Below are 13,760 nucleotides of genomic sequence, written 5' to 3' on the forward strand. Positions count from 1 at the left end.
TTGTAAAACTATGTTCCAAGGCGCCAGAATAGAAGCTTTAGTTCCTAACACAATGAGAAAGTTGTCTTCTCCCATAGTCTTAGGCGACCCCTGTGAAACGGTCGTTTGACCCCCAAAGGGGTCCCAACTCCCAGGTTGAGAACCACTGATCTAGAGTATATGATTAATCATCCTTATCCACTTATTACAGGGGTGTCAAACTCAATTTAACTGAGGGCTGTATCAGGGCTGTGGTTGACTTTTGGGGTGGGTGTGGTTGACTGGGTGCGTATGACCAGCTTGATGCCACTAACCAAACTGCTGCCATTGTCACCTCTTTGCATTGGGTACACCAGGCCAAAGCCATGCTGGCCCAATGTTTCCTTTTCGCATTGAGTAGACCAGACTGAAGTGATGCGGGCAGCCCCTTACATTTTCCAGGATGGCCTTGTGGGCCTGATCCAACCACATTGCAGGCTGGCCCCGGCCCACAGGCCTTGTGTTTGACACCCTTGACATATTATCATGTCAGTTGGGTCAAAAAGTCAAGGAATGTGTTTATTCAGGGATGGGCTTATCTCAAGTATATATGGCATTGAATGTGACTAATAAGCAATGAAAGGTATTGGTAAAGCTTTCATTTCCAAACACAGATCTATCGTTCATTGTTGAATTTAAAAGGCTGCCCTTTTAGTTTGTAATTCACACACAAAACCCCCCACACATGTTATTTCTGAAATGAAATTTTAATATATCCTGAAATCTAAAATTCAAAAATGAAAAGGAAGGAATGTTTAGCACTTCCAGAGAACACAAAATTCAAAGAATAAATATTTACAGCGTACTAATATCCCATTGAAAGCAATGTTTAACTGTTTTATTGGGCTTTGATTCCTCTTGGATTCAAAATATTTTAAGCAGCAGCTCAGCGGAAAGCTCCAACAATTAACAGTGATTCGAAGAGTCATTACTATTTGGAAGTATTTTGTACAAAGTGTTTCTCTTTAAAAAATGTATAGCAAGTTGTAAAAAGACAGTTCAAATGGCAAGGCGGTATTGAAAACTCTTTGATTCATTTGTGCCTGGATGGGGAAGCATTTCTATGCCTTCTCCTGCTTTCGTCTTTCCTTATCTCTTTGAACTGGTTTGAATATTGGTTGTTTTCCTCAAACTCTCTGGGGCTGGGATAATGATGAGGCCTCTCTCTGGACTTAGATCTGTCCTTCTTCTCTCTGTGGAGCTTGCTGTCCCTTTTATGGTGCCTGTCCCTCTCTTCGTCTCTCTCTTCATCTGAAAAAGAAGTTCTTCCTTCTTTTCTCCTTTTAGAATGGCTGGATTTGCTGTCTAAAAGTACATTTTTTTCTCGGTTCCTCTCTCTTCCACTCTGGGAATTATTTCTATCACTGGAATAATCTCTATCATAAGATGCTTTGTCTTTTCTACTGGAGCTTTTCTCAGCATTCATCTCTGAGTTTCTTGCAGCACCGTTTCCCCTCTCGGGCCACCTCCATTCTTTTTCCTTTTCAAGTTTCTTCTTATTATTCCCTTGTTTTCTCTGGGTACCTTTATCCAAATTTTTCTTCTTTTGAGACTTTTTCTTATCTGAAAGAAAAAAGAAACCCAAGGGTTTCACTTTAAGATTAAATTTTAATTTGTCAAACCACGTTGTTTGTATTCAAAAGTCTGTAAGAAAAGTCTGATTAGAAAATAATACCGGAGAGAGATTTGTGATATCTCTGCGCCCTAATCTGAAATGTTTTTTGCTAGGAGGCCATATAAGCATTTCATGGCATGAATTATTATCAGAAGCTTTTCTGTTTACTTCCCTGGAAATATACACCATCTGCATTTCTCTCAGAAATGCCAACTTTCATTTCATTATTATTGATTTTGAAATTTGACATTTGTGTGTGTAAAATTCGCATATTAGGAAATATGACCAATGGACCACAACATCTATAAGACCACTCAATTCAATTAAAACCCTGCCATTTTAGTACCATCTGCATTTTGATTTTCTTCCAAGATGCAGGTATGCAACAAAACCAAACAAACCACTGTTTAACATGAACAGCAAATAATCCTGTCATACGTTCAAATTTTTGTTTTGTTTCCAATCTCTGGCCCATCTACATAGTTAAGACAACTATTTAATGCAAGTGGCCTTTTACCCAAGCAAATTTACATATAAAACATTTCCATGGTATAGGGTGCTATAAATCTATTGGGTTTTTTCCTGAAAAAGATTAACACTGTTACACTATAAACAATGTTTTATAGGAAAGCTAGAAAGCCTACCAGACAATTTGACATTCTCATTCAGTGAGAAAAGCATGTATATTAAAGGAATAGTAAATGCATGGAGCTCTTTTTTAATACTAATACTAATTTTAATATTAATACAGGCATGCAAGTTCTAAACTGAGTTTAGAATTGGGACCAGGATTGTCACTGCTAAGTGAGGGGTGCAACTTTATGTAACCATATCACTTAGCACCAATGATCCCATGATGGACGAATTGTTAACTGGGAAGAGCAAGAGTCCCACATAAGAAGGGCAGAGTACCCTGGAGCAGTGATGGTGAACCTATGGCACGGGTGCAACAGGTGGCACCTGGGGCCATATCTGCTGGCACGTGAGTTTTTGGCTTCCAGAGAGGCTCTGGAGGACATTTCTGGCTTCCAGAGAGCCTCCGGGATGATAGGAGAGGGCATTTTTACCCTCCCCCAGGAAGCCTTTGGAGCCTGGGGTGGGCGAAACACAAGCCCACTGGCCCCACCAGAAGTTGGGAAACAGGCCATTTCCAGCCTCCAGAGAGCCTCCGGGGGATCGGGGAAACCGTTTTCGCCCTCCCCAGGCATTGCTGGCATGCATGATAGCGTGCGGCCATGGTCTTTTGGCACCTGGGGAAAAAAGGTTCGCCATCAGTGCCCTGGGGGGTGCAAGAGGTGGAGGGTGCAAGAAGAGGTCCTGGGAGGCCTGGTGCAGGTCATGCTAGAATAGAGACTGGGGGAAAGACCTGTGGTGTTGTGCACCTGTTTATGCCATCCTTCCTGACATGTGCCACTTACAACCCGCTCATACTCCCGCTCCAACCTGCACTGTGCCCTCCCTTACAACCACACACGGTCCCTGACCCGTGCTGCTTGTGCAACCCTTCATATCCTCATGTGCACTCACTGACCCGTGCAATGTCTCATGCATCTCCTCCCTGACCCTGGCCATCCCTCACATACATCTTCACTGACCCTGAATCACATCATTACTCTTGCGTGCTCCCTCACACCTCGGCACTCTTCACAACCCTTGCCTTTTTGCATACTCTCTCATACCCTCCCTGACCTGCATTGCACTTTTTGTGCATCTCCCATACCTTCCCTGACCAGTGCTATGCCTCATTTATCCCCTCACACCTCTCTGACACACATGCGTCTCACACATCCCACACACAGCCCCCCGATTTGCACCCATCATGCCTCTCCTTGCACCATCATACACTATATCAGACTGCACTTACTTGCCGACTGACTTGGGACTTGCAACTGCCCGATGGCTTCCTCACAGTTTGGTCAGTTTGGAAACTAACAGGCAATTGCCTAATGTTAGAGATTTGGTTAACAAGAGGAACAGGGATTGCCATTGTAAATTGGTTAACAAGAGGAACAGGGATTGCCATTGTAAATCGAGGACTATCTGTACTTTTGCCCTTAACCTCATCCATATATAACTAATTCACTAGAAAGGCTTTTTCAGTGCAGAAACTCATGCTGGGCTATCAGCTGCTCCCACGATTAACTGCAGATATGCTCCAGGTAATTGAATGTGCTAAAGACCTTGAGAGATGAAGCAAAGAAATGCTGCCTAGGGAATGATCAGATAAGAGACTGCATAGCCTGCAGTTGAATAGTAGGCAAGACAAGAGTTTCAAAAGGGATCCTCCCTAGTTTCTCAGATGATAAAAGAAATTGGGGGGGGGGGGAGAGGAGGGGGAAGTAGTATTTTCAAACTTGCAAGAGTCTATCAATGTAGTTTTACAACAAAATAAAACTAGCTCATCTAGTCATGATTCTATCTGGTTTATCAGGCAAGGTTGACACTGAAATGGTTTATCAGCAAAGCAACAAACTCATATATATACAGTATATATATACACACACACTCTTACACACACATAATTCACATAATGAATTTGTTACTTTGCTAATATGCATACACTACACATATATACATATACTGAATTTGTAACTTTGCTGATATACACTGCTCAAAAAAATTAAGGAACACTCAAAGAACACATCCTAGATCTGAATGAATGAAATATTCTCATTGAATTCTTTGTTCTGTATGTGCTGACAACATGTGAAATTTATTGTCAATCAGTGTTGCTTCCTAAGTGGACAGTTTGATTTCACAGAAGTTTGGTTTACTTGGAGTTATATTCTGTTGTTTAAGTGTTCCCTTTACTTTTTTGAGCAGTATATATATTTAGGTTTTAAAAAATAGTAAATATAAAATAGAAATGTTCAAATACCATACTATCAGGTAATAAATCACAGCAAAACAGGATAATATGTAGTGAAATGTAAAACAGGCTGCGTTGCACTGGACTTCATTACATTAATCTAAGAATAACTATTAATATTTTATACAGAGCCACATATATATGCCAACCCCCCCCCCCCGCATATCATATCTTTAATGAATAAGAGAGGCAAATAAAATAAATAAAGCTTTTCTTTATTTTTATTGCCCTAAGGGGCATTGTGTATAAGGTACTTAACAGATTCTTATCTCAACAGAAAACACCTTAAAATGAGGAATGTATTTCTTTTACATAATCTCCAAGTACATTATTACTTTTGTGGGTGTGACGGAGTGTTTCTAAAGATGATAAAAAGAAGTGAATTTCAGATGCAAGAAGTCTGCAATTTTGGGAATAAAATCAAGAGAATGGATCATTTTTGCTCCAGCTAACTATTTTTAAAAAGTATTGTAAGGTTGTAATTCCAAAAATAGTTACCGATAGTCCTCAGGTTACAATGGGAATTGGGATCAGAATTGCCTCACTAAGCAGTGTGGTCATAGACCACAATGTCACATGTCACATTGCTTAGTGATGGAAGTCCCAGTTGCAGTCACTAACATGGATCTTCACAGGTTGTTAGACAAAAATCTTATGTGACTACAACTTCCAACTGGCTTTCCCATTGACTCTGCTTGTGGGAAGCCAACAAGAATATTGGAAGACATGATCCTTGCGAAGACATTAAAATGGCTGGAAGTCAGAGAATCACTCTTAAGTACCACTTGTTTAGTACCATAGTTTCAACAGCTGCTGAAAAAGTGGTTGAAAATCAAGGATCACTTGTATTTTTGGTTGGTCAACTCAAATGAATGGACTCAATGACTTACTGTAAATATCAGTGGATTCTACTAAATGGGCAAATTACCTACTTCATATTATCACTGTCACATCAGTCTTCACATTCCACTCCCACTTTTGTGAGGTTTGTTACTTTTTTTTAAAGGAATATTTTTTCCCAAGACGTTTTGCTTCTATATGTATTTTGTACTTTAAAATTAAAAACCTGACATGTGAAAACTCAAAATCCTTTAACCGAGGTGAAGATGATAGAACAGGCTTCAAAGTGGTAGTCTGGCTAATCTCATTCCATAGTTCCAGAATATTAAACCATTTTATGGCATAACATATCTACCTAAACCCGTCTTGATGTTTCTTTAAAAATTTATATGCACCATCCAATTTATTACTCTGCAATGGTTGCACATTTTAGACATCTAAAATTTCCTCCAAGCAAAAAAACAACAACACAAAACGGCAGTCTGCCCGAACAGATGACCCATCACTAAAGGAAACTGATGGACTGAAGGCAGAACTTTACCTGAGTCACTGCTGTCTGTACTGTCAGAAGTGGATTCACTCCCACTAGAGGATCCTGAAGTCTCACTGCTGCTGGAGTCATCCTCTGAATCAGATGTACCTGATTCTGAAGATGAATCAGATGACTCCACATCTTGCTTCTGCGTCATTATTATTTTAGGCGCATTTTTCAGGTGTTCCCGGAGTTCGTCACTATTTAAACAAATTTAATAAGACAGAAAATACATAAAAATAACTGAAGTGTTTGTATTCTGTTGTACTCTGCAGAGTTGTACTCTGCATTCTAGATGTAGCCTTATTTTAAAAATCTCAATGAATTGATAAGGATTTATTTTACTAATCACTGTCAACTCAATCCCATCCAGAATTAAATTTTGTGTTGAGATTGTGGAGTCAATGACAACATGTAAATTGGCTTGGGTGATATCTTCTTCTTGGGCTCATGTCTGGTGAGAATGCATCTCTATGCTGGTAACATAGAATTAGCAGTGTGGTTCCTCCCTTCCCCCCCCCCCCCTCCCCATTTATAAAATAGGGCTTATAAATCTAATAAATGAAAAATCTAATAATTTAAAATTTGAGGATTCCAATGCTTTGTCTTTAAATTTTAGAGCAACATTAGTACTGGCTCAAAATAAAACCTGCAGAAAATTACAATTCCTCCCTGCTCCTAGTATGATATTGAGCACTGAAAAAAAAACCACGATACACATAAGCAGCCTTCAATGATTAAAAAGTTGCCCACATTAGTAAGAGTGTTAGCAGAACCAACACATGAAGACAAACATGTCAGATTTGGCAGCAATATGATCTCACAGAGTTGGGCACAGATGGGCTTCAAATTATAGGCCTGCCTTCTGCATTTGTCTCCCATGGAAAGCCTGGGGACATGAGAGGCAAAGTTTGAATATATTTTCACATCCAAAATCTATTTAGATAACATCTGATTCTACTATGCGACAGAGTCACGGGAGCTATTTAAATATGCATGTCCATACATAATTTTTTTTAAAAAAAAATTCTTACGTCAGTCCTCCAAGGCCAATTGAAGTGAAGAAATTGATTGCAAATCTAGTATTTCTTGGATTATCGCGTGGTAATAATCCTTCAAAGAATGGTAGCAGTGTTCTGTTAAAAACCAAACATAGCAATCATTCCTAAGACTGAGAATTTCAAATGCTGTACACAAACATATTTTGATCCCACCTTAGAAATATTTAAAACAATCAGTTTAATTTACACAAGATTTGCAACTTTGGAAATCTGTATCTTACCAAATTCAAAATCCTTCACTGGGCAGACGGTATGGGAAAGTAATCTTTTTCAATCAATGTACAGTCTACAGGGAGCATATATTCCGAAAGAATACAAATATATTTTTTAAAAAGTCGGGTACATAAAGTTCTGAGGCAACTAGTGACAGAAAGCATGGCCCTAGGAAGCAGAGGTACCACATGTCCCTATGTGGGGCCACGCAAAAATTGCATTGCCATCCAATCAGTTTAATGGTGATGAATGGAGATGACAGATATGGCCTGAAACAGAATAGGAGAGTAGAGGGGAAAAGTGGGGACAACCTTCTCTCTTCAATGTATGAATGGGGGGAAGAGTCAGAAGAGAAGCAAAACTCACTTTTTTTTAACTGTTTGGAATCTATATTACACAGGTTGAGTTACTTTTACTACTACAATATTGCATCATAGCAGGTGACATCATTTACTTTTACTATAGCTTGATGTTTCTCAACTTCAGAAACGTTACGATGTGTGGACTTCAACTACCCAAAATTCCCCCAGCCAGCATGTTGGCTGTGGGAATTCTGTAAACTGAAGTCCATATAAAGTCCATATCAAGCCCTACATGGCTTAGGACCAGATTACACACGGGACGATCTTCTGCCTCATATATCGCTGCGGCCGGTTAGGTCCCACAGAGTCAGTCTTCTTCAGGTTCCGTCAGCCAGGCAATGTTGTCTTGGAGGGGGGGGGGCGAGGGGAAGAGCCTTCTCTGTGCTGTCCCCCTTTGGAACAAACTCCCTTCGGACATATGTACTGCCCCCTCCCTCCTGGCCTTTCGCAAAGCCTTGAAGACTCATCTTTGCCGGCGACCATGGGGGGCTGTGAGTGTTGAGAGCTAACCCCGGCCAATGTTATGAGTGGCTAGATCCAGTTGGATGAATGTGGATGATTGTGTTTAGGATAAATAGGTTTTAGAATTTTTTAGGTTTTAATATTAGATTTCTATACACTTTGTACTGCTCTGAGTCGGTTGAGAAGGGCAGCATAGATGTATGTATGTATACATATATGTATGTATGTATGCATGCATGCATGGATAGATAAGATAGATAGATAGATAGATAGATAGATAGATAGATAGATAGATAGATAGATAGATAGATAGATAGATAGATAGATAGATAGATAGATAGATAGATATCTTGAATTGATAAAAGTTGGGAAACAGTGACTTTGCTAGTCTCAATAAAGATAAGCAGGTTTAATACTTGAATGGGAGAACATTAGAAATTTCAAAAGGTGTTACACAAACTGAAAGTTGAAAACAAAATTCCACAAGACAATATCAAACTCTTTCCATTTTGTAATCAAAGAAAACAACATGGACATATCCACGTAAGTTACTTGGATTTTAAGAAAGATTTTACCTTTTAATAAAATAGATTAACTCCCTCTGAGAAATGTGTGTCACTTATCAGTTTCAATGTTTACAAATCTGACAAAAATATAAACAAGGTATTGGAAAAATAATGTGTAATATGATTTGTTACTTACTCATCTTTCAACCTTGCATTAAGATTAGGAAGTCCCATATATTCACTAAGCTCTTGGAAGAAAATTTTAACAAAAATCCTACTGGATGATGTTGTTGTCTCTTCACTTAGAGATATGCATTCAAGGACCTACAAATAGAAGGGATAACTAAATGTCAAATATTATTTTCCTCTTTAAAATAAACTAATTTTCTTTTGTTCTCTAAGGCATTTTGATAGTCCTTGAATGTTATTATCACATCTTCCTTGAGATAAAAATTTGCTAATGGAATGGCCATCCTACAAAAACACATTCATATCATCAGTTAAGCGAAGTCTGGATTTTAAGCAAACTAACTACCGTATTTTTCGGAGTCTAAGACGCTCCGGAGTATAAGACACACATTAGGTTTTGGGGAGGGGGAAAAAAATCTGCCTCTGCCTACCAGCATCCATTGGTAATCATCTGGCTAGTGTCCTTGCAGCAAATAGCAAACACTCTGGTCGCTTCAGCACATTATCGCAGTCTGATTCAGCACAAACAGATGATTGGGGGTGGATCAAGCTCCCAGAACACCCCCAATCAGTTGGTTCCAGGCTGCAGGGATTGCCAGTCTGTGCCTCGCGTTTTTGGCTTCTAAATGTTCCATTTTAGACCCATTCCAGGCTGTGGGCATCACCACCGATTGCTGCCTTCTGCATGTCACGTTTTTGGCCTCCACATGTTGTGTTTTCAGCCTCTATATAGCCTGTTTCTGGCCTCATTTTTGGTTTGTTCCAGGAAGTGGGAATCCCCACCGCCTGGAACCACCCAAAAATGTGATGCTTGGAGGCCAAAAAGATGATGCACGAGGGCGGCAATGTGCTATAGTGATCCCTGCAGCCTGAAACAAGTCTAAAACAGAGCATGCAAGGCCGAAAACGCGACATGCCATGGCCAAAAATGGCAGAAGTTTAGGTGCCAGTGAGTAGGAGAGGTTTTAGCAACAGTCGGTATATAAGACATACCCACATTATCATCTTTTTTGGAGGGAAAGTGCATCTTATTCACTGAAAAATATGATATCTCATTTTTTCCTAAATTCAAGAAATCCTCTCTTTCAAATCACTCGTGTCCCTTGCCAGATTAAAAGTCAATATGATTCTTCACCCTCAACATGTGTTTGAACTAATTCCATTGACTTTTGTACGTTCAGCAGCAACACAAAGCCCAGTCATCAAAAACCCAATGTATAGCGCAAGGCTACAAATCTTGGCTACATACACTCCACGGAAGTGAATCGGTGTATAAAAGATGAGCAAACATCTTGGCAACATTTCTCAACTTGTTTGTTTCCAATCGATGTATGGTATCATACTGCTCTTTGAAAATGGCTTCAAATGACTCCATGTATTCTTTTTTCAACATACAGAAGCGCTAAGAATAAAATAAAAACAGTCAAGAAAATTGAATGAGGGGAAAAAAAACTGATTTCAGTACGGTGCTAGGACTAAACAGACAAAGAAAATTAAAAAGGGAAACCACAGATAGGCCTCGACTTATGACCATAATGGAGCCTGCTCCTTGCTGTCCTAAGTCATGACAGTTGTAAAGCAGGTCTCCCACAGGATTGACCTGCTTTTATGACCTTTTTTTTCTCCTGCAATCATTAAGCAAATCACAGCACTTGTGAGTCTGTGGGCTTAACCACAGTCATTAAGCAAACTCATTAGGGGGCTTTCTGCCCAAAACTGAAAGAAAATGCTGAGTTTTGGGGAAAATAGCAATAAGCATTTAGACTTATATGCCAACCCACACTGCTTTCCACTGTTGCAGCACATGGCCTGCAACAATCTGGATCCTCACTTTACCAGTCTTGAAAGGATGGGAAGGCTGAGTCAACATGAGATGATCATGATCAAACTTTCGGCTACAGTCAGAGTTAGCATGTAATATTGCAATCTAACCACTGTGCCACCAGGGCTAGGTTGTAAATTGCTGTTATGTTAACCATGGGACAATGCCAACAGTTGTGGGCAGGATGCTGAATATTCCCAAAAGTGGTCATACGGCCATGTGGGGGATGGGAAGGCTGGCCATTAGAATATTGGAACAGAGATCAGTATTTTGGAGGGTGGGTTCCTCATATCTTTGAGCAGTCATTAAGTGACCAGTCATAAGTCGAGGACTGGCATATTGGTTTCTTTTCCAATACTAGCTTGGTTCTAAAGACAATTAAACATAACAAGAAGGCAATTTAACTAATAGCTGAAGAGTTTTGGGGAGCAGAGAGGACATTCCAGTGATCTTGTTCCATCCACCCATATTTTCCATTGATTTCCTTTTCTACTTCCTTCAACATTACTAGGCAAAAGAACATTTCTAGCCATCATCTCTGCACATCCCCACATACCTAAGTTTTGGCTTGCTGACTGTCATCTAAAGCAGTGTTTCCCAACCTTGGGAACTTGAAGATATTTGGACTTCAACTCCCAGAATTCCCCAGCCAGCGAATGCTGGCTGGGGAATTCTGGGAGTTGAAGTCCAGATACCTTCAAGTTGCCAAGGTTGGGAAACACTGACCTAAAGGAAACAGTCAGTATTTGGTTTTGGACTCTAATTTTCTCCCCACTCTCGTTCTTTCTTTCACTCTACCTCTGTGTTCAGCTTTCATGGTTTTATAGGTAGTCCTCAACTTATGACCACAATTGAGCCCAAAATGTACATTGTTAAATGAAAAATTTGTTAAGTAAATTTGTCCCTTTTTATTTTTAACTTTGCTTGCCACATTTGTTAAATGAATCATTGCAGTTGTTAAATTAGTAACATGGTAGTTAAGGGAATCTGGGTTCTCCATTGAGTTTGTGTGTCAGAACACGTTAATATTGTTAAGCATCTCAATATAAATCACATGACCATGAGGATGCTGCAATGGTCATAAGTGTGAAAAATAGTTATAAGTCATTATTTTCAGTGCCGTCGGGGAGTTCGAATGGTCACTAAATTAACTGTTTTAAGTTGAGGGCTACCTGTATATATTACCACTGGAAAGAAGACCATTACTGGAATCACTTGTCTTAAGAAGGCTGGCTTCCCTCTTTGGGCTTACTTTTAGCTTTACTTCTCCCTTTTGACCTCACTGCCAAAGATAAGCCTGCCACAAATAAGCATTCTGCTGACAGTTATTGTAGCTACTAGGCTTACAATATGGGAATCATATTGAAAAACAGGAATCTCCTTCGAAGTGACATATGCAGTAATCACATCTTCACAGTTCCATATAAAAAAAACCACCTCCAACAAGAGACTATTTTTTCCTCAATATATTTAGTGCTATTTTGCATTGTTAATAAACCATGCAAATCAAGATGCCACTATCTGCCTCATCTTTCCAAATATAAAAGCTAAGTCATACATGAAAAGTTACCATCTGATACTGAAAAAATGTTTGCAAATGAGCCTCCTTTATGGGAGACTGAGTGACATGACGAGGGGTACAGGAGGGCAAGGGAGATAGATATGACAAGTAGCAACTCACCCCAGCTAGCAAACCAAAGAATTTTTCATATGTTCTTTGCTGAGCACAACAATCAAGAATCATGTTGCACAGTTCTTTCTGCCACAAAAAGAATATTATATTAATAATGCAGAATTTTTAAAAAAAACATGTTACATTAAAAATAAATATAAATTTGACCTTTAAGTCCAAGATACCTTTGAATGCACTTTCAGTGTGAAAAGTTATTATTATTATTTATTAGATTTGTATGCCGCCCCCTCCGAAGACTCGGGGCGGCTTATTATTATTATTATTATTATTATTATTATTATTAAAAGTTACTGATGGACAGATGAAACCATAAGAAGAATGACTTGTGAAAAGTTTCTTCACAGCACAATGTGTGGTTGATCAGCATTGTGATCAGTTAACATACCGTATTTTTTGGAGTATAAGAAGCACCAGAGTATAAGACACACCTTAATTTTTGAGGAACAAAACAAGAAAAAAACAATTTTGCCTCTGCCTACCAGCATCAGGATCAGCGGCGTTCTCACTTCTACTTAGATTTTGATAACCAGGGTGGCACAGCAGGTAGAGTGCTGTACTGCAGGCCACTGAAGCTGACTCTAGATATGTAGGTCAGCAGTTCAAATCTCATCACTGGCTCAAGGTTAACTCAGCCTTCCATCCTTCCGAGCTGGGTAAAATGAGGACACGGATTGTGGGGGCAATATGCCGGCTCTGTTAAAAAGTGCTATTGCTAACATGTTGTAAGCCGCCCTGAGTCTAAAGAGAAGGGCAGCATAAAAATCAAATAAATAAATAAATAAATAAATAAATAAATAAATAAATAAATAAATAGATAGATAGATAAATAAATAAATAAATAACCAGCAGCACAGATCTTTTCATCCATTTAAAACAAACCCTATCACCCTATGGACATTTAATGTCTTCCTACCTATGGACATAGGTGTTGAAAGCCTGGCTTTCTTGCAGCAAGGTCCGACAGAGGCACAACACTTCAGTCGTCCTGGACGCTGCCATTTCATAAACACATTTCCGGGCTTCACAGAAAGCCCCCAGCGCCTTTGCCGCCTTGGTCAGAACCTGATTCCCGAAGCAGTAGCAAGATGGGGGCATCTCGGGAATGGAGCTTTCGGTGCCTAGTCCCTCTTCTTCCTTCATGAAAATTATCCCCCACTCCACTCCACCCACTCCAATTAAATGCCAACAGAGTGATAAGGTTTGTTTTTCCCTGAGTGGAAGTAAGGATCGCATCCTGGAACTGCCCCAAAATGCAACGCACCGAGGCCAAAAACATCCGAAGGGTGGGGGAAGACACAGCCAAATTTTCACCCTCTTTTGGGGGTGTAAAAAAGTACATCTTATACTCCAAAAAAATATGGTATTCATCAATAAATATACAAGATTTTCTGTTTGTTTAATGATAAGAAATGGTTAACTATCATAATCTTCAAAATTCCTTGTTGTATTTACATGAATTCAATAAGTTGAAACACATGGATATATTTACATTCCTCCACTGGAATAATATTGCAGTCAATCAGATTTTATGTAATAAAGCAGGGCAAAGTGCTGACGCTGTTTGCTAATGAAGTCAAC

The 13,760-nt window shown here is 39.4% G+C and overlaps 1 protein-coding gene across 2 annotated transcripts in view; it reads right to left on the reverse strand.

Moving 5' to 3' along the window:
- Window positions 1-709: 709 nt before the first annotated feature.
- Window positions 710-13,760, reverse strand: part of CWC22 (CWC22 spliceosome associated protein homolog) — a 55,852-nt gene continuing 42,801 nt past the window's right edge. For both annotated transcript variants that reach the window (XM_070731871.1, XM_070731872.1), the window contains exons 15-20: window positions 12,171-12,248; window positions 9,917-10,069; window positions 8,675-8,802; window positions 6,909-7,010; window positions 5,884-6,074; window positions 710-1,581 (exon numbers count right to left, since the gene is read on the reverse strand). In XM_070731871.1, coding sequence (XP_070587972.1) covers window positions 1,052-1,581; window positions 5,884-6,074; window positions 6,909-7,010; window positions 8,675-8,802; window positions 9,917-10,069; window positions 12,171-12,248 — 1,182 coding nt within the window. In that variant the 3' untranslated portion in view covers window positions 710-1,051. The remainder of the gene's footprint in view (window positions 1,582-5,883; window positions 6,075-6,908; window positions 7,011-8,674; window positions 8,803-9,916; window positions 10,070-12,170; window positions 12,249-13,760) is intronic.

Source organism: Erythrolamprus reginae, chromosome 1 (genome assembly GCF_031021105.1).
Source record: "Erythrolamprus reginae isolate rEryReg1 chromosome 1, rEryReg1.hap1, whole genome shotgun sequence".
Taxonomy (NCBI): Eukaryota; Metazoa; Chordata; class Lepidosauria; order Squamata; family Dipsadidae; genus Erythrolamprus; species Erythrolamprus reginae.